This window comes from Schistosoma mansoni, assembly GCF_000237925.1.
Source record: "Schistosoma mansoni, WGS project CABG00000000 data, chromosome 1 unplaced supercontig 0135, strain Puerto Rico, whole genome shotgun sequence".
Taxonomy (NCBI): Eukaryota; Metazoa; Platyhelminthes; class Trematoda; order Strigeidida; family Schistosomatidae; genus Schistosoma; species Schistosoma mansoni.
Window position 1 is genome coordinate 740,901 of NW_017385993.1, and position 22,722 is coordinate 763,622.

General features: G+C 39.1%; 1 protein-coding gene across 1 annotated transcript in view; it reads right to left on the bottom strand.

Moving 5' to 3' along the window:
- Window positions 1-1,364: 1,364 nt before the first annotated feature.
- Window positions 1,365-22,722, bottom strand: part of Smp_176090 (fbxl4, putative) — a gene marked incomplete at both ends in the record, with an annotated part of 31,413 nt that continues 10,055 nt past the window's right edge. The window contains 5 exons of the mRNA XM_018791684.1: window positions 1,365-1,758; window positions 4,431-4,631; window positions 11,745-11,967; window positions 14,838-14,970; window positions 18,642-19,155. Of these exons, the coding sequence (XP_018645199.1) occupies window positions 1,365-1,758; window positions 4,431-4,631; window positions 11,745-11,967; window positions 14,838-14,970; window positions 18,642-19,155 (1,465 nt within the window). The remainder of the gene's footprint in view (window positions 1,759-4,430; window positions 4,632-11,744; window positions 11,968-14,837; window positions 14,971-18,641; window positions 19,156-22,722) is intronic.

Below are 22,722 nucleotides of genomic sequence, written 5' to 3' on the forward strand. Positions count from 1 at the left end.
CATTAGTGCCCAACCATCTAGTTACCCATTCTCGGTCGTACAAGACTTCTGGTCGATATAGTATGACTATGATACCTTTATTCCTCCCACAACGAAGTCTTAACGCGATCAATCTTATTATAGGAGACCAATCAAACCAGGGTTTGAAATACCGTAGTCGTTGATCTTTTTATAAATCATGACCAATATTTGAGATGTTGATTTCCTGAGTCTCTACGTTTTGTTAGTTGATATAGACAGTGAATAAATCAAAATCACGGTTTTCACGTTTTGAAATCTCACGAAGATATCCTTGCTGGTATCATGCAGTTATAACTAGCATTCATAAAACCAAATTATCGATCCGACTGTAGTTTGCATGCCATTCATTATCCGTTCATGATAGTGAGTCGGACTTTGGGGATTATCTTTGAATAAATTAGCTGTAACGAAAATATGATACATGGTACGGCTAAGAATCATCAATCGATTGAATAGCCGCCCATATAGACCACTTACTTCACTACAAAAGATTGTTAAATACACCAGGATGGAAGTTTTATTTATTTAAACGCATAAATATTGGTACAAGGAAGTACTAGACACATATGCGCCACACAAATCTCATTCGATTTGTGTGAGAGCTGTGATACTGCCCAGATCGAAGCAGGTGATTTTCTTAGGGGACCACACCCTGAGCCTTTGACCTAAATGTCTGATCCACAAAGCAGTGGAGCATCGTAAGGAGATGCAGTCCCATGATAGCCGGTTCATACGCCATTTGTTTCTTTCAGGATACTGAAACCTATGTGCCCCATTGGTTTGTAATCAGGGTTTTTCAACCCCCCTAGGTGAACTTGCAGTGCCCACCAACCCGGTTGAGGCGCCGGACATTCGCTTTTCGTCGTCTCAATTTCGTAAACAACACCCCATTCTGTTACGAGAAGGCAGTGAGTAGGACTTCCGTGACAGAGGCTATATACGCGTGGCCGTGTGAGAGCGTTTCGAGAGGAAGAGCTGACTCTCCCCACTCGGGCCTAGGATGAAATCCATGTTTGTGATTTAATAGATTTAAGATACTAAAATCCAGGCAACTATATCAAATTATACTGAAATCTATGATATCAAATCAAACACAATAGATCAATTTATATAATGTTTATATACTGTCTCCAATCTATTCGTTCACAACAAATTAAAACACATTGACTTTTTTAAATGCACAACAAAATAAAGCGGAATTTCGAAATAAAATATACAAATTAAAATAATAAACATCAGGGAAACGAGAAAAAAATAAACTGCTTACTTGGAAAGTAAATCAGTGTTCAAATGAATCTGGAACAAAGTGTTACTTTACACACACACACACACACACACATAGACTAATGAATCCAATAATTATGAGCATCAATAGCTTGTAATGGATTTGGTGCAGGTAATGCTAATGGTTCATGATTTCCTACAATATTCTCTTCATCCATATCATCCACTTCATCAATAATCATTTCAGGGAGTCGATTCCCTAATATTTCTGCATTCATATCCGGTATTGAGTCGATAATTGTACAAAATGGATATAAATACCGTAGTTTAATTAAATTACCTGAATGAATTTCTGGACAAAATGATACATCTAATAATTTTAATTTTGAACATTGATTAAGTATAGAAGTAATAGCAGAGATTGTAATATTTGTTGAACCATGGATATCTAATTGTTCTAATGTAGCACCTACATATTGACCAATTAATAAGAGTTCTTCAGAATTGAGGAGGCTAAAAGAGGAAACAATTATTTTTTTTTAAAAAAAGAGCCAGGGTAAGAATAAGACTGAAAGGATAAGAAACTATGAAATAACATCACATCAAATGGAATAGATTTTAGCAAACTAGAACAATAGACCGGAAACGCAGTGGTCTTGAGTGCTGTTAGAGGTATGAGGGCAGTTATCACTTCCCGGTTGTCCACACCGTGGAAGGGTTCTTCTGGAGGTACCTGAAAAGGAACTTGGGTTGGAAGTGGTCTTAATGACCTGAGAGCGTGACCACAGTACCCATGGGGCAACTGCTTGAGGTCGGTCACACACGACCTTTTTGTGGGTAGTTTTTGTGTTAGCTCTGTTCTTCAAAGGACCTTACCGCCGGAGACGGATAAGGCGAGGTGTTCATTTTTAGGGTCGACCTTCTCTAACCTCACCCCTCCTTGTGGGAAGGCAGCATCGCTGTTATGCTGGTTGTCTGAAGGAAACACCTTACTGCTGTCACACCTCTGTACAGTCAGCAGTACGATTTCGCCTTCGGACCTTGGGATTGCTGCTTTTAGTCTTACCGCTCTTCAACCGACCAGTCTGGCATGGTAGGACAACGAGGGGCGATTGTTCCAGCCAGTATAGGTCGACTGGTTCATCACGATAAGCAAGCCCGACCACCACGTCAAGGTAGCAGTAACAGCCGGGGACCGGAAATGCTATTCACAATGATTGGAGATCCCAATAATGATTGTAGCTTCTCACAACTTGATTGATTACTGATGACCTTGATAGTGTGACAGTGTTACAGAATTCGTATCTAGTTTTTAATGATTGTTTTGTTTAGGATGATATACCATAATGCTTACATATCTAATTGTCTTGTCTTGGAAACATAAACTTTTAGTTGAATGTCTCCATTTTCTCCCTCTTGATCTTATTATTCACATGCTATTGTTATTGTCCAGATAATTCAGTAATATTGACTCAATTTGTATTATTACAGATATTTCATATTCTCATTACTTCGGATTCAATAAACAATATTCATACCTAGTAATAATTTAATAGTTGTCGGCTACAGCAAGGTAATACTCTAGATTCGAGATGTGATATACAAGATAATCGAACGGGGAAGCGAAATTCAATTTGACACTATCAGACTACAATAATAGTCACACGATACACATATTATACAATCTCCAATCGACAATTGAACACCAGACAATATATTTTGGAGAAGGTTTGTAGCACAGATGTATGATTTTGATGGAGTTTCGGTCTCTGAGCTGGATGGTTTAGTCGTGGAGTTTTCATCGTCTTTCTGAACGATATCATCAGCACAAACTTCAGGTAGAAGTGAAGTGTTCGAATTTCTTCATATATGGTTCACAGCTTATCCTTTAGACCTCGATGTTGATTGGTTCTCGTTGACCTTAAATCTGTCATTGTTTACTTCTTTATTTTGGTTGCATCTCCCGTAGGTTTGATGTTTGTTCCTATGTTTCGGCATAATTTTCCTGATTGGTTGATAAATTGGATTGATTTCAATGTGCTTCTTTATTGCTGATTGACCTGAGTGCCAAGCTTCTAAAAATTCTCTGGTGTTTATGGAATTGCCTATATCCAAAATCTCCACATTTTTCCAGTCCAATGTGTGTCCGCAGTTGTCCACGTGTATTGATATGAGTGAAGAAATGTCGCGGCGTTTGACTGTTAATTGATGTTCATGCAGACGAAGATAAAGAGGGTGTCCGCTTTGTCCGATTTAGTGTTTGTCGCAGTTGGCACAATTTATTTTGTAGATAATGTTTGGTTTATCTTTTTTTGTCATTTTATCCTTTGGTTTACGTAAGATTGAATGGAAGGATTTTGTTGGTTTGTGAGCAACACCTATTCCGAAGGTTTTCAGCAGTTTCATTGCCGTTTCCGAAATACCTTTTATGTATGGTAAGGTGATCCTTTTGTTGATTTCTGTGTTTGATTTCGTTTCTGATGATGGGTGCAGCTGGTATTTTTTGATGAAATTGATTGGAAAGCCGTTCTTTTGGAGTATGGTTTTCTGATATTTTGCTTCATTTTTCCGTGCTGTAATTGTGTTGCAGTGTGTCCTCACCCTCTTGAACAAGGTTTTTACGTAGTTGATTTTGTGAGCTCTTGGGTTGTTGCTATTGTAGTTGAGAATTTGATAAGTGCGGGTCGGCTTCCTGTACACTTGAGTCATTGAAGACGTTGTTGATCAGCCGGTAGGTGTTTTCTAGTTCATCCTTTTTGACGATGACGAATGTGCCGTCTACATCACCATTGAGGTGTATAGAACAAGCCTTGAACCACATGTGGAGAAATTCAAACACTTCACTTCTACCCGAAGTTTCTGCTGATGATGTCGTTCAGAAGGGCGATGAAAGCTTCACGACTAAACCATCCAGCTCAGAGAACAAAACTCCATCAAAGCCAGACAATAGATCATAACTACAGCAATCACAGTGTGAAATCTGAAGAGTTACGGTGAGATCTTTCTTTAAGATATAACACTAAACAGTACAATAAGCTTAGACAGAGAAACTAGTTTGCTTTCGATCAGTGGCTAAACATACCTCACTACCACACTACATATTAAAATCATGACAACAACGTCATACAATATTAATGATACATGAATAGAGATTGATAAGCATGAAAGTCAAAAATTAAACTCACTTTGTTCCGGTTAAGAATAATTTCTTCAAATGTTGAACACGGCTAGTTAAATGTACAATACAATTTGATTCTTGTGTTGAAACTACATTACGACACCAACCAATGTCTAACTCTTCTAATTGTAAACAATGTTCTGATATAGTTGATATCCCTATGGCAGTTAAACTATTGCATCGCCATAAGTTTAATGAACGTAAATTTCTAGAAAACAATATAATTAAAACGACAGGAATGGGTTGTGGTAAACATAAAATATAAAGAGACTATAGCAAACTATGTGAACAAGATGAATCAAGATATCTTACAGACAGCTCAAATCTAATATTCCAAAAGGCTCAGTTGACTTTGGAAACTTGCATCACTTGTGACATAGACGAGATGTCTGTCAGCCAACAATAAGATGAGCTTACTGAGTAGTAGTTCCTTTTGTTTTACTTTGTGGTTGCAAAACATGGCTATTATTATAGTATATTCATATGTTACCAGTATTCTATTGTAGGTGTCATGTTTCTGTACTTTAATTCCATCAAGTGAACAATGCTGAGGTTAGGCATAAGGTAACTGGTAAACATGACAAATCGGTTGGTGAAGTAACAAATCTCCATCAACTGAGTCAGTCAGTCAGTCAGCGACAACGTAGGACCAGGCACATTTATGCATCGGTCAAAGTTGCCATACCTCGTTAGCACAAGATGAACACCGGATTCATAAAGTAATTAATTTAGTGGTGGTAGTATATAAAGAAAGGTTGTATATAAGGATATAGTATAGGAAGGAAGAAAGTCATGAAGCAATTTTAATCTCAAGGTTTAAGGGAAGATAAAGAGTGTATACACCTAAACCATTGTGATCGATTCTGAGCCATGTCACCTAGAGTCTCCAACCATTGGTTACGATAGTCACGCGGACCCCAACCAGGTAGTCTGCATCTACCAACATGGCTCAGACTAGAAGTTAGTGACTTCAAACACTGATGCCATGTTTTGGTTTGGCCGCCCCTAACTCTCTTCCAACCATCCCCTACACTAGTCAGCATTGCGTGTCGTGGTAATCGGTGTTCAGGCATACGTAACACGTGGCCCAACCATCTCAGTTGATGAAGATTCATCACCTCATCAACTGATTTACCATCATTCCCTAATACCCTGCGTCTAACCTCACTATTACTTACCCGGTTATCCCAGCAGATGCGAGCAATATTTCTAAGACATCTGTGGTCAAATACTAGTAACCTACGAGTATATTCTACTCTTAATGGCCATGTTTCACAGCCGTAAAGTAGAACAGAGAGAACTGCTGTGTAGTATACTCGTCCCTTAATTGATAGACGGATATCTCGTCTTCGCCATAGGTGACGTAAGTTGGCAAAAGCCAAACGAGCTCTTTGAATCCGTGCTGAGATTTCGTCAGACACCAACCCATTAGGGCTGATCAGACTTCCAAGATAAGTGAAGTTGTCCACGCGTTCGACTACTTCACTCCCTATCCTTAGTTCGGGTGTTGACGCAGGCCAGTCCTGGAGTAACAATTTACATTTGGATGGGGAGAAACGCATCCCAAACATCCTGGCATTATTACTTAGTTCTAACAGAAGACTCTGCATTTTGCCAGCGTCTTCAGCAAACAGGACTATGTCATCTGCGTATTCTAAGTCGATAAGTGAACCACCTGGTAGAAGATCAATTCCTGAAAATTCAGTCGACGAGAGTGTTATTTCCAGCAATAGGTCTATAATGAAGTTAAACAAAAATGGGGATAGTGGACAGCCTTGACGGACACCACTTGAGGTAGTAAAATCATATGACAGTTCGCCATAAGCTCTCACTCGACTGGTAGTGTTCGAGTAAAGAGCCTTCACAAGGTTTATGTACTTCTCAGGTACACCTTTCAATGACAGACACTACCACAGAACCTCTCGGTCTACAGAGTCAAATGCTGCTTTTAAGTCAAGAAAAACTGTCATTGTCGGACGCCGATAAGCATGTCTGTGCTCTAAAACTTGACGAATGGTGAATATGTGGTCGATACAGCCACGACCAGGTCTGAAGCCAGCCTGATTTTCTCGTGTTTGCAGTTCATGAGTCTTAGTTAGGCGCCCGATAATTATTGAGGCTAGTATTTTAGATGCTATGTTAGTCAGACTAATCCCTCTATGGTTATCACAGGATGATTTTGGCCCCTTCTTATATATTGGGACAATCAGTGATTGTGACCAGTCAGATGGGATTGCGTCCGTCTCCCAGATTTTAGCCAGAATATTAGTCAACCTAATCGCTAAAATTGGACCACCATATTTAAAGACCTCTGGAGCCAATCCATCTGGACCAGCTGCTCTTCCTCGTTTCAGATTACTTATAGCCTTTTGAACTTCAAGTAGGGTCGGGGGGCCTACTTCAATGTTCCATTCAGGTTTTCTGGGAATAGTGGGTAGTTGTGCATTAGCTGAAGGCCAGCTAAACTGCTCCTTAAAGTGTTCCGCCCATCGTTCTAAACGTTTGGGTTGAGAGCAGATAGGGGTTCCGTCTTTTTCCGAGATTGTCTCACTTACACTTGACTTCTTAATTCCGGTTTCTTTTATTAGTCTAAAGAGTTACCTGGTGTTGCCTACAGCCGCTGCCTTTTCCATCTCTTTTGCTTTCGTTGCCCACCACTGCTCACGATCGTTCCTTAGACTTTTAGTTAACCTAGATCTAATTTGTTTACGCTCTTCGTCGTGTTCAGAGCCTGATGGGATGAGTTTACGCGAATCCATCAGTGAAATAGACTTAGAGGAAATCCACTGGTTTTTTGGAGCCCTATGGTTTAAATAACTAATAGATGTTACTGCTGTTTCCACAGCTGTTCGTGTGTCTTTCCAAGCAGCATCTGGGTCAGTCTCGTTTACAAAACTGCCTAGATGTGAACTCAGTTGTTTCTGGAATTCGCATTTGGCTTTCTCGTCCTCCAGTTCAATCCTAATGGGTCTTCTTAGTGTACTTTTCCTGCGTCCATTGAGGCGCAGACAAATGCGCGCTCGTATTAAAGCGTGATCAGAGTCTAAACAAGTATTCCAATACGAGCGACAATCTTCTATTGAGCCTCTCCAACGATGAATGATGACAATATGGTCTATTTGAGTCCATCGTTGGTTTGGTGAAGGTAGTCGCCATGTTAGACGATGTTTCTCCTTATGCTTAAAATTAGTGCTTGCTAAAAATAAACGATTGTCTGAGCATAGTTACAACAGACGATCACCATTATCGGTTCGTTGAGCCGGGATACTAAAACACCCACCTAAATGTCTTTCTGTTTGAATTAAGCTGCCTACCTGGGCATTAAAGTCACCCGCTACGACTACTATGTCTGAGCGCTTAGCTTTCTGAAGAAGCTCAGAGAGTTTTCTGTAGAAGTCATCTTTTACTTCATCATGGGTGTAGTCAGTGGGAGCGTAGGCAGAAACGACGAAAAGGCAACGACGTGTGTCCCTATCCTTCCGAGTTCTTACGGAGCCATTTAGCCGGACAGCACACAGGCGACTGTTAACGGGGATCCATTCTAGTAGTGCTTGTTCTGCCCTTGTACTTAGTGCTATGCCTACACCTGCAAGTCCACGAGAACTAGCCAACGGGTCGCCAGATACACGAAGGGTGTATTTCGTTGGCTGTCCATTTTGGCGAGGTGAGGTCAAGTGAATGACCACACTGGGATCCTGTATACGTGTTTCAGAGACACAGCATACATCAATGGTACGAGATTCTAGGGTTTTAGCTAAGGAGGTCTGTTGACCGACTTGACTTAAAGTACGTACGTTGAAGGCTCCAATGTGTAGTTTGGAGCGAGGTTTTAGTAGACCTGGGACAGCGTTTCGCGCACTAGAATCGTTGGCCATGGTGACACTTGAGGAGGAAACCGGAAGAGGAAGTTTAGTGTTGAAAGTCAAGGTAAAGGGAATAGTAGGGATTGAAGGAGATTGATTATGAATACAGTGGTCTTGAGTGCTGTTAGAGGTATGAGGGCAGTTATCACTTCCCGGTTGTCCACACCGTGGAAGGGTTCTTCTAGGGGTACCTGAAAAGGAACTTGGGTTGGAAGTGGTCTTAATGACCTGAGAGCGTGACCACAGTACCCATGGGGCAACTGCTTGAGGTCGGTCACACACGACCTTTTTGTGGGTAGTTTTTGTGTTAGCTCTGTTCTTCAAAGGACCTTACCGCCGGAGACGGATATCCGTGGGATAAGGCGAGGTGTGCATTTTTAGGGTGGGCCTTTTCTAACTCCACCCCTCCTTGTGGGAAGGCAGCACCACTGTCATGCTGGTTGTCTGAAGGAAACACCTTACTGCTGTCACACCTCTGTACAGTCAGCAGTACGACTTCGCCTTCGGACCTTGGGTTTGCTGCTTTTAGTCTCACCGCTCTTCAACCGACCTGTCTGGCATGGTAGGACCTCGAGGAACGATTGTTGCAGCCAGCATAGCTCGATTGCTTCATCACGATAGGCAAGCCCGACCACCACGTCAAGGTAGCAGCAACGGTCGGGTCCATCAACTGAAGTAGTTGTGATATTCATTACGTATGCAACTGCACCACCTGATTTGATGGGTGGTGTTAGCTGATATAGAAGTAAGTTGATAGAAAGTCAGGAGATATCAAACCAATATATGATGACATTCCATGCCATGACTATTGGACTGAGCTGTGTAGATGGGCGACTACCTAGTGGGGGTCGAGGCAATTATTGTAACCAATGGTTGAAGATTTTAGGTGATATGTCTCATAATCAAGTGCAGTGATGCAGATGCATCCACTTTCATTCTCCATTTATATCTTAATACACGATATGTTCTTATGCTATCTACTTTTTCTACGCAATCTTTTCTACTACTGTTATGACTTATACTACTGGGATTTGCCTTGATGGTCCCATCTCATTGTGCTAATCTGTTGTGGTAACTTGAACCGATGTATATGTAAGTAAGGTTCTTCGTTGCGTCTGACTGACTAAATAATTATCGAGGAATTTCAAACTTTCGAGGAAAGGAGACTATTCAGTAATAGAATAATTAATTATGGTGTTGAACGATAGGAAATCTTTTGGCTTCGAATCTCGCGAGTGCGGGATCGTGGATGCGCACTGCTGAGGAGTCCCACAGTAGGACGAAACGGAGGTTCTTTGCTTCCAAGTTTTCAATGGTGATCTAACTTCAATCGTTTCATGATCTCAATCGAAAACTTAACAATCTCCACAACCCCATACTGATAAATCTTCTACTGTTAGATTACCACCGTACATAAAATGTGTTCTCAGTTGCAGTGGATCATTTTTCAGTGTTAGAACAACTCTAAATACTCCCCAATGATTGATAGAGACCATTTTCGTGTGCTCATGTATGTTGAGGTCTATGTACACGTTTTGGTTACGAACGATATAGATTAGTATAACAGTATATCTTATATAGTTGTTTATATCCTTGACTTGAAAAGTGTAAGCGATGATTAATAATAGTGACTTGCTTGAGATTTGTATTCCGAAATTCGGGCATTTATCGGGACCCAGATAATATCCGAGCAAAACTATGGTCCTCAATAACATAATATGGTAGAATTTGAACGCTAACAAGTATACTACTCGCAAGTAACTCAAATATTTTAATCGAAATTGCTGGTTTTGATTTGATGTCTGGATATTCAGTATACAATGTGGACATTTTTGATTAAAGAAGCCAGTAGGCTTAAAATTTACAACGTTATGATCAGTACAAATTATCATTGACTAGTAGAATTTTTGATAGTACGTTTGTTAAATGTGTACACATCATTTGAGTTTCATTGATTACAAACAATGTGCAAACGGTAAGTCCCAATCATGAAGCAAAGAATCTCGAAAGAGAGATTGCTATTAAAAAGGTAGTAGAAGTATAAATATTTATAAATCCTAAATTCAATAGTTATCTAAGAATCAAACCAGACTCATCAAAAATATACAAATCTTCCCAATGTAAAATTTGATTCAATCTCGTCTCTTACATACAATGGAAGATGCAGAGATTCGAGCCGACAACCCTTTTTTTACTTAAACACATAAAATTTTAATACAAAGGGGCACCAGATAAATATGCGCCACACAAATTTCATTTGATTTGTGTGAAAGGGCTGTGATACTGGCCACGTGCCGAGACCGAAGTAGGTGGTTTTCTTAGGGGGCCACATGCGGAGCCTTTGACTTAAAGGTCTGATCCACAAAGCAGTGGAGCATCGTAAGGAGATGAAATTCCATGGTAGCTGGTGACCAACGATTGATTCATACGCCATTTGTTACCTCAGGATACTGGAGCCCATGTGCACCATTGGTTTGGAATCAGGGCTTTTCAACTCTCCTAAGTGGACTCTCCGTATCCACCAACCCGGTTAAAGCGCCGGACATTGGCTTTTCGTGTTCTCGATTTCGTAAACAACAGTAATGTCACGAGAAGGCAGTGAGTAGGACTCTGCTGGCAGAGGCTATATACGTGTGGTCACTTGAGAGAATTTGGAGAGGGAGAGCGGACTCTCCCCACTCTCGGCCGTACCAGGGCATTTGGGGGCGCCGACATCCTTAGATTTTGAGTATAAAAGGAGTTTGTAATACCTCTGGTACCTTCCTTAGCCACATAAAGATAAATTTATAGAAGACTTTACTCATTCATCCTATTCATTGTTTGCTTCTGTTTATCACTTTCAAAACTCTTTATCACTTCTTATATAATTAAATGAATTATTAACATACACACTTTACTAGATAATTTTCCAACTACTGTATCAAAAAGATAATTTTTTTCAGATTTCGATGCCCTTCTTGTATTGAATCTTCTTCTATTAAAGTTGTTAACATCTTTAACACTACTTGTTCATATGTTATATTATCACTAGTGACTGTCTCCATAAGCTATTTCCTGGAGTTCTAGTGAGAAGCAGTAACCAGTGGAGTTTAACCAGGTCTGTTATGAGATATCAACTCAATGAAGACATTGGTGAAATGGTTGCTCAACTTCGTGGATTAGTTGAAGTTAAACATTAACACCGTTGGATGCCGGCCGGCTCAATGGTCTAGTGGTTAAGCACTGGCGCGAGAGACTGATAAGTCCTCGGTTCGAATCTCGCGAGGCGGGATCGTGGATGCGTACTGCAGAGGAGACCCATAATAGGGCGAAACGGCTGTCCAGTGCTTCCATGTTTTCCATGGTGGTCTAGCTTCAATTGACTCATGATCTCAACTATATGTGTATATAACAGTAGTTTAGAGTAAAGACTTGAAATGTAAGTAAATTATAAATATTAATAATGATGATTTACTTACGGATTATTTCTTGTTAGATTATGTAATATATGATCTATATCATTAATATCTATACATGAACCAAGATTAACATGTTTTAAATATTGACATAATTCAGCTAATATGGCTAAACCATTATCAGTAATATGTGTACGATAAAGGGATATCCATTGTAAATGAATTAATCGACCCAATGTTAAAAAACCATATGATGTAATACCAAGACATGATGATAAATCAAGTTCTATATACATCAAAACAAATAAGGAAGAAAGATAAAGAATACAAAGTAATAACGAAATTCTATGTTAAGCAAAGATGGATAGTAGCTAGCAGTAGAATCCAGTTGGACGCGTGTTTCGTCCTATTTGGGACTCGTCAGCTGGATGTACCTGCATCTCAGACTTGTTGATGTTCACTCTCGGACTCGAACCTAGTACCTTTCGCTTCAAATACCATCGCGTTATTCACTCAGCCACTGATTCCTGATAGCCACTTGCTTGTACAATGGAGTGAAGTTTAAATTTGACTTAGTATTGTTTGTTTGAATCTTCCCATTGATGTTTTAGGACTGCAACTGGTCAAAATTCTGTTATATCCTAGCGAAGAAATAAATACGGGTAACTTCCGGGATCTATTAATGGACGATTATTCTATATATATTCATATTGTTTAACTCCGCCTGTAGCTCCTCCGGGGGCTACTGCCGGTCCCAAGTCTGGGTAAAGGAGGGGGGTTAGGCATGTGGTTAGCGACCCCATCCCGTAGAAAACCAAATCGCTAAAAAAGGCTAACCAGTAAGTAAGTATTCTTATGGTATAACTATTGAGTAATTAGATTACATATATCTATATTCATCTTATTATAAGCTTCATTTTGATCTATGAATTACGATTATACGAATCACTGTCCCTAAATTATGTTCAGTTTATTGATTATTATCTCCCATGTTCACAGCCACATTTGGCTTGATCTTGTACAAATATTATTTTCTATTTTATGGTGTGAGGTGGTCTGTCTGTCTGGTATATAAACCGAGTATGCTTGTAATAAATGATTCACATAGCAGAAGTTGTAATTGGTGTTCTAGACACAATTGGAAGGACTAGGCGGACAAAGGATCAATAAGGACGCTAAACTGCTCATAGTGGTTGAACGTCATTGATTTGGTACAGTGTTAAGATCGGAAAATTCGTATTTCGATTGGTGGATAATTCACGTGATAAAAGCCGAATATAAAATCGTAACGAATTGGCATACGGTCTTCTTTTATAAAGTCATAACATTGTATAAATAGCTTTGTTTAGTCATTATTCTGTAAATGGATCCATTGAGTATTAGTTTACTGTAAAATTTAAGTTGAGTATTCTAAAATAAACATTTGTTGTTTCAATTTAAGTTGGTTTATATTTATTTATTATTCAATCAACTTCATCAACAACGAACAAACAAAAGGGACGCCAATGGGATTACCAATATCAAGACTTATCGCAGAAGCAGTAATGTGAAGACTAGAAACCACGATTCTACCAGTGATCAAACCAAAAATTTGGATTCGTTATGTGGACGACACATTTGTCATCGTCAAAAAGGATGAACTAGAAAACACCTACAGGCAGATCAACAACGTCTTCAGCGACATCAAGTTCACCATGGAACAAGAGTCAAACAACAAGCTACCATTCTTAGATATATTAATCACCAGAACCGACATAGGTAAACTTGAGACTCAAGCGCACAGGAAGCCGATCCGCACTTATCAAATTCTCAACTACAATAGCAACAACCCAAGAGCTCACAAAATCAACTACGTAAAAACCTTGTTCAAGAGGGTGAGGACACACTGCAACACAATTACAGCACGGAAAAATGAAGCAAAATATCAGAAAACCATACTCCAAAAGAACGGCTTTCCAATCAATTTCATCAAAAAATACCAGCTGCACCCATCATCAGAAACGAAATCAAATACAGAAATCAACAAAAGGATCACCTTACCATACATAAAAGGTATTTCGGAAACGGCAATGAAACTGCTGAAAACCTTCGGAATAGGTGTTGCTCACAAACCAACAAAATCCTTCCATTCAATCTTACGTAAACCAAAGGATAAAATGACAAAAAAAGATAAACCAAACATTATCTACAAAATAAATTGTGCCAACTGCGACAAACACTAAATCGGACAAAGCGGACACCCTCTTTATCTTCGTCTGCATGAACATCAATTAACAGTCAAACGCCGCGACATTTCTTCACTCATATCAATACACGTGGACAACTGCGGACACACATTGGACTGGAAAAATGTGGAGATTTTGGATATAGGCAATTCCATAAACACCAGAGAATTTTTAGAAGCTTGGCACTCAGGTCAATCAGCAATAAAGAAGCACATTGAAATCAATCCAATTTATCAACCAATCAGGAAAATTATGCCGAAACATAGGAACAAACATCAAACCTACGGGAGATGCAACCAAAATAAAGAAGTAAACAATGACAGATTTAAGGTCAACGAGAACCAATCAACATCGAGGTCTAAAGGATAAGCTGTGAACCATATGTGAAGAAATTCAAAAACTTCACTTCTACCTGAAGTTTGTGCTGATGATATCGTTCAGATGGATGATGAAAGCTTCACGACTAAACCATCCAGCTCAGAGACCAAAACTCTATCAAGCAAAAATTAACATCAATCAACATACACGATACAGAAACTTGATCACAAACATGACTATACGTGAAAGATAAATACTTATCATACTCAACCCCTCTCTAATTACTTCAAATAGATATAATACCCTTCACATTAAAACATATAGCTGAAAGCTGAGTGCAATAATTAGTGCTTAGTTACTGAACTATATTTCTTATCAATAACCATATTGTTTATATCCATTCTTGAACATCATGATAGAACGAATATAAATTATAATCTTATATATATATATATAACTCCGCCTGTAGCTCCTCCAGGGGCTACTACCGGTCCTAAGTCCGGGTATAGGAGGAGGGTTGGGCATGAGGTTGTTGACCCTATCCCGTAGAAAACCAAATCACTAAAAAAACATTAGCCAGAAAAAAAAATATATATAATTGTTTTCTACTCACCTTTTATATATGGACAAGTATTGACAATATGTAACAAGCAATCATCATTAAGAAATTTACAACTCGACAAACGTAATGTAGTTAAATAACGACAAGCATCAGTAAGAAAATGACCAAATGCAGTTGGTGATATCTGTAAAGAAGAAGAAAAAACAACCCACCCCACCCCCCGAAAAATTCAATAACTTTTTTTTCTTTAAAAATCAATATTATCATGAATAGAATATTGTTCAAAGGATCAAATTGATTTTGAATCGAATCAATTTTTTAGGTCTATTAATCGTTACCATTTTTTTTTCTTCAAAAAAAAAATCAATACTTGTGAACTTTTCCATATAATGAAGAATTGCCTTATTAGATAGAACATTCTTATTTATTATGTGTATGCACTTTTACCTATGTACTATTCTTGATAAATAGTTTTGTCATATATATATATATATATATATATAATGTTCTAATTATTTCTAGTTTTTAGTTATTTACTTACTTACGCCTGTTACCCCTCGTCGAGGAGCATAGGCCGTCCACCAAGATTCTCCATCCAACATTGTCCTGGGCCTTTCTTTCCAGTTCTTTCCAGTTGTTATTTATCCTTTTCATATCTGTTTCTATTTCCCGGCGTAATGTGTTCTTTAGCCTTTCTCTTATTCGTTTCCCTTCCGGATTCCAAGTTAGGGATTGCCTTGTAATGCACATTGGTGATTTCCTTAATGTATGACCTATCCACTTCCAACATCTTTACCCAATTTCCTCTTGAGCTGGAAGCTGGTTTATCCTCTTCCACAGAAGGCTGTTGCTGATTGTATCCGGTCAATGGATGTTGAGTATTTTGCGTAGACAACTATTTATAAATACTTGTACCTTCCTGATGATGGTCGTAGTAGTTCTCCACGTTTCAGCTCCGTACAGTAGGACTGTCTTGACGTTTGTATTGAAGATTCTCACTTTGAAGTTAGTTGACAGTTGTTTTGAGTAGCATATGTTCTTCAATTGTGGAAATGCTGCATTTGCTTTGCCAATCCTCGCCTTTACATCTGCATCAGATCCTCATTGCTTATGAACGATGCTTCCCAGATACGTGAATGTTTCCACCTCTTCAATTTAGTTTTTAGTTGCTTTTAACAAATTGAAGATCTATCTATAGAGAAAGATATGATATATAATCCTTATAATTACAGTTCAATTGAAGAATGGTCGGATTCGTGAACCTTACACTTTGATCGTCTATAAGAATATTAAACAGAGAATACTATCAGTTAATGAGCGTAGTTATTACAATAAAGTTACAAATAGTATGATCTACTACACTTGTTGTGTCCCGATAACAAAAGTGAATGGTAACTTTGGGATCCATTTATGGGCCAATATTATGCATATAACTTTTATCGTATATTTGATAAATAACTCAACTATTCATATTCATGTTCCTCTTATTATAAGCTTTATTTTGACCTATAGACTATTATTGTACGATTAACCATTCTTGAGTTATCCCTAGTCTATTAATTACTGCTCCCCCTATTCACGGCCACATTTGGCTAACTCTTGTACAAATGTTATTTTCTATTTTATTGGTATGATGTGATCAGTCTGTTTGGTATATAAACTCAGTATGTTTGAAATACAATGATTCATACCATAGAGGCTGTCCTGGACTTAACTGGCTGGGCTAGGCAGAAGCAGGACCGATACGTACTCTAGACTGCTCGTACGGTTTTCGTGTGTCATTGTTTCAATCGATAATCCACCGCTCTCTAATTGGCGGTCTTATCACGTTATACATTAACAGGGCATCCACTCGGCCACAAGTTATAACAACATTATTTATCAATCACTAAGAAGCCTATGTTATGCTCGATCATTGTCACAAGTTGTGTATTGAAGTTAATAATGTTTATTTATCAAATTAACTAATCATTTATTCCGTCTACTTATTTTGATAAGTTTAATTCGATTTCTCGAATTGATGAGAATCTTTTTGTTATGAATTTCAAAAAATAAAGAAAGCCGTTGCCAACTGGTTATTGACTTTATGTCCGGCTTTTATCACGTGAATTATCCACCAATCGAAATACGACTTGTCTAACCTTAACACTGTACCAAATCAATGACGTTCGACCAGTATGTGCAGTCTAGAGTTCTTATTGGTCCCTTGTCCGCCTAGTCCTTCCAATTGTGTCTAGAACACCAGTGACAGCGTCTGCTATACGAATATATGCGAATCGTTTATTTCAAGCATACTCGGTTTATATACCAGACAGACAGACTACATCATACCATAAAATAGAAAATAATATTTGTACAAGATCAAGCCAAATGTGGCTGCGAACATGGGAGATAATAATCAATAAACTGAACATAATTTAGGGACAGTGATTCGTATAATCGTAATTCATAGATCAAAATGAAGCTTATAATAAGATGAATATAGATATACACAATCTAATTACTCAATAGTTAAACCATAAGAATATATACAGAATAATCGTCCATCAATAGGTCCTGGGAGTTACCCGTACTTATGTCTTCACTACGATATAACTTCTAAAATCGTTTTATTGTTCAGTTTTACTTATGTATGCTGATTTTTACCGTTTTATCTATTCTAAACGTCTAGTTTAACTTGGAAACATAGTACATGACTTATTTTCACTGATCGCTGATAATTTAGCTTCCTACAATAATCAATAATCAATAATTCTGATTAACTGATCATAAGGATAAGTATTTTCTTTAGTGATGCGTAAATGAAATATGAACACTGTATAATTTGAGGTTTGTGATTCCATAATGAATATGTGGTTTTCTATACTAGTATTACATTTTTGGACACGACTCATGTTTGGCTTCGGAATTTTACGCTAAACTTGACCGTTAGGTAGGAATCTGTTGTGACACAAAGTGTTATAAAGCTGATATGGATACGCACTCTTGTCAAATACAGGCCTGATTACTCGAAATAAAAGAAAAGTGAAGAAGGAAGTTTATTTGGCTAAGTTATATAGATATCCCTTGAGAAATGAAGCCTGTCAGTGTCTTCTCCCTTACAAAATGAAGCCATTCGTTGAGCAATCACGTGCGTTTATGATTTTAAAGATGTTCGGTTAGGCCACCTTATTAGAATATTTGAAGACGTGTTATAATGATAATAGATGACAAGATCCCCAACAATCACTCATTGTTATAAGTTGAAATAACATAAAAAACCAAAGTTTATTGGATTAACTAATTTCATGTTGATAGATATGGCCACGTGTATACAGCCACTGGTAGGGAAAACCTACTCACTGCCTTCTCGCAACATTACTGTTGTTTACGAAATCGAGAACACGAAAAGCCAATGTCCGGCGCTTTAACCGGGTTGGTGGATACGGAGAGTCCACTTAGGAGAGTTGAAAAGCCCTGATTCCAAACCAATGGTGCACATGGGCTCCAGTATCCTGAGAGAACAAATGTCGTATGAACCAATTATTGGTTACCGGCTACCATGATATTGCATCTCCTGACGTTGCTCTACTGCTTTGTGGACCAGACCTTTATGTCGAAGGCTTCGGTAGTGGCTATCTAAGAAAACTACCTGCTTCGGTTTGGGCACATGGACAGTATGAAAACCCACACACAAATCAAGGGACTTGTGTGCCGCATATGTATTCGGTGCTTCAATCGATTCATAAATTCAACGATTAAATTACTACAATCTCCAAAAAAACTCTCTTTCTGATAACATTTTATGGGTTTTAAAACAGGAATAAACATGTCTACACACAAATACATATCTACTTAACAAATATCTAAACTCACCATAGAATAGTTTCCACACCATGACATATCCAAACGTCTTAAATGAGAGTTTGGCAATTCAAAATAATCACTTTGACTTAATTCATCTGTTTGTACTTGTAATGCTTCTGCTGCTGGACCATCGGATGGAATGGAATCCAATAACCTGGTATGATTAAGTAAACGTGCAGCAGCATTCGAACTATAACTACGTACTCGTGCAGCAAATGGTGTATGTGCACGGTAAGTGTAACGTGTGTTTGAACTGTGCTGTTGATTAGCTACATATTGATTTTCAATCTCATCATTATTCCTTTCTTCTTCTTCTCTACATTGACGACGTAATAAAGTGATTGGTGCAACTAATGATTGACCTGTTGTATAATATTCAGCAACTGCTCTTTCAGTTAAATTAACTTGACCAAGACGTTTACCTAAACTTATTAATGTTGAATCATTTAATATTGGCCAAAATGATTGAAGATCAATACTAGTCATATTAGCCAGGGTATCTTTAACTAAACAACGGAATTGGCTGTATGTATGAGAATAGGAAAAAAAGAATCAAATAAAAGAAAAATGGTTGTATTTCATCTTATTAAGAAATTTACCAACTAATAAACGAACATATCCATACAGTTCAACATTCAAAGTTGTTGATTGTTAAATGGATATCAATATGAATTCATTCATTCTAATTAGAAAAGTTGGTGAGACTATAATTTATGGATCACCTTGGAGCGACGCCAAAGTGGCCTTGCGAACATACACATACTTTTAACTAGGAACTCCGTCTGCAGCTACTCCGGGGGCTACTGCCGATCCCAAGCTAGGAAAAAGGAGGAGTATTAAGCAAGGGGTAGGCAACCCCGTCCCGTAGAAAACCAACTCGCTAAAAACACGCCTACTTACTCCTATTACTCCCAATGCAGCATAAGCCGCCGACCAGCATTCTCCAACCCACTCCGTTCTGGGCCTTCCTTTATAGTTCTATCCAATTTTTGTTCATTCTTATCATGTCTGTCTCTATTTTTTGGTGTAAAGTGTCCTTTGATTTTCCTCTTCTCCTTTGGCCTTCAGGAGTTCATGTGAGGGTTTGCCTTGTGACTCAGTTGGGTGCTTTCCTCCATGTGTGTCCTATCCACTTCCACCACTTCTTCTTGGTTTCCTCCTCCACTGGATTCTGGTTTGTTCTCTCCCACAGTAGAATGTTGCTGATAGTGTCTGGTCAACGGATCCGAAGTATCTTGCATAGACAACTGTTAATAAACACTTGTATCTTCTGGATGATGGCTTTCGTAGTTCTCCACGTCTCCGCCCCATACAGTAGAACTGTCTTGACATTTGTATTGAATATTCTGATCTTGGTGTTGGTTGACAATTGTTTCGAGTTCCAGATGTCCTTCAGTTGTAAATATGCTGTTCTTGTTTTGCCGATCCTCACCCTCACATCTGCATCTGATCCACCGTGTTCATCAATGATGCTGCTCAGATATGTAAAGGTTTCCACATTCTCAAAAGCTTCTCCGTCAAGTGTAATTCGATTGGTTCATGTTGTATTGTATCGGAGAGTCTTGCTTTTCCCTTTGTTTATATTGAGACCTACTGCTGCTGAGGCTGCTGCTACACTGATCGTCTTCTCCTGCATTTGTTGTTGCGTGTGTGATATAAGAGCCAGGTCATCTGCGAAGTCTAAATCGTCCAGCTGCATCCTACCTGTCCACTGTATCCCGTGCTTTCCTCCAGATGTTGACGTCTTCATGATCCAGTCGATCACCAGGAAAAAGAGAAAGGGTGAGAGTAAGAAACCTTGCCTAACACCAGTCTTTACCTTGAATGAGTCGGTGAGTTATCCTCCATGGACGATTTGGCAGTTTAATCCATCATAGGAGTTTCGTGTGATATTGACTATCTTCTCAGGCACGCCGTAGTGTCGAAGAAGCCTCCATAGCGTTATCCTGTCCACGCTATCAAATGCTTTCTCGTAGTCAATGAAGTTGATGTAGAGTGATGAATTCCATTCAATTGATTGTTCCACAATGATACGTAGAGTTGCGATTTGGTCTGTACACGATCGATCCTTACGGAATCCAGCCTGTTGATCTCGAAGTTGGGCGTCTACGGAATCCTTCATCCTGTTTAACAATACTCTGTTGAGTTTGTTTTCTACGGGATGGTTTGGCTAAGCCCATGTCCAACCCCCCTTATTTACCTGGCTTGGGACCGGCAGTAGCCCCCGTAGGAGCTACAGGCGGAGTTCTAAAAAAACGCTAACCAGAAAAAAACTATTCAAACCATTTAATCTCTGCCCTTCAAGTTGAAGGAATAATTATGACGTCTCATGATGAAAGCCAAGTTCCTTCTGCAGTCATGAGGCCGATGCACCTTCTTACAACCAGAGCGACAATTTTTATAGGTACATGGAATGTCCGGACAATGTGGGTGATACGTCTTGTTGATTGAACGCTATATTCGGATCCTAAGCTAGGTTCGTAACCCTCGAGCTAGAACTATACAGCGACTTGAAGACGAGAGAAAAGGCACAAAATATGTGGGAAGCACTTTACTCCAAAGTTAGTTTTATGTACAGAAAATATGGGGTTTTTATAGTATTTTAAAAGTCCTTGGGTTTTACTGAAAATTCTAGAATACTGCCAAACATAGTAGCAGTGTATTAATCAGTCAATCAGAATCTCTAAATGTGACTTTTCATTTTCTCTATGTTACTAACATAATTTCTAATCAAACGCTGATTGGATGAAATGCTCCTTAATGTTTCATGAGCTTGTCATGTCGATTGCGAGAAATTTGCAGAATCATCCCAACAGTGGGAGACAGGAAGAGTCTTCCAAATTGCTGCAGAAATGAGAAAATACAACCTGGAGGTGCTTGGAATCAGTGAAACACATTGGACGCAGGTTGGACAACGACGACTATCTTCAGGGGAACTTCTGTTATACTCCGGTCATGAAGAAGAAAACGCCCCACATACACAAGGAGTGGCATTGATGCTGTCCAGAAAAGCACAAAATTCACTTATTGGATATGAATCTCATGGACCAAGGATCATCAAAGCCTCCTTCAAAACAAAGAGAGAGGGCATTAGAATGAACTTCATCCAATGTTATGCGCCTACCAACGACTACGATGAAGACGCTAAAGACCAATTCTACAATAGGCTGCAGTCGATCTTCGAGAAGTGCCCAAACAAGGACCTGACCATTCTGATGGGAGATTTCAATGCCAAGGTTGGAATGGACAACACTGGATACGAAGACGTCATGGGACGACATGGACTGGGAGAAAGAAACGAAAATGGTGAGAGATTTGCAAGTCTATGTGCCTTCAATAAACTGGTCATAGGTGGCACTATATTCCCACACAAACGCATCCACAAAACCACATGGACTTCACCGGATCACACTACGCAGAACCAAATCGACCATACCTGCATCAACAAAAAGTTCAGGAGGGCGATGGAGGATGTGGGAACTAGGAGAGGAGCTGATATAGCATCAGATCATCATTCGCTGGTCGCCAAGATGAAACTAAAACTTAAGAAGCACTAGACAACGGCGCGGACAACATCACAAAAGTTTGATACGGCCTTTCTTCGAGATGCTGACAAACTCAACAAATTCAACATAGTCCTCAGCAACAGGTTCCAGGCCTTTCATGATCTACTCAATGGAGAGGAAACTACCATGCAGAACAACTGGAAAGGTATCAAGGAGGCAATCATTTCAACATGTCAGGAGGTTCTGGGCTACAAGAAGCACCACCACAAGGAATGGATCGCTGCTGGTACACTGGATAAGATTGAAGAAAGGAGGAACAAGAAGGCAGCAATCAGTACCAGCCGAACAAGAGCAGAAAGAGCCAAGGAACAAGCCGAATACACAGAGGCAAACAAGCAAGTGAAGAGGAGCATCAGAACCGACAAACGTAAATATGTGGAAGATTTAGCAATGACAGCGAAAAAGGCTGCAAGAGAGAGAAACATGAGACAACTGTATGATACAACAAAGAAACTTGCTGGAAATTACCATAAGCCAGAAAGACCAGTGAAAAGCAAGGAAGGCAAGGTAATCACAAACATTGA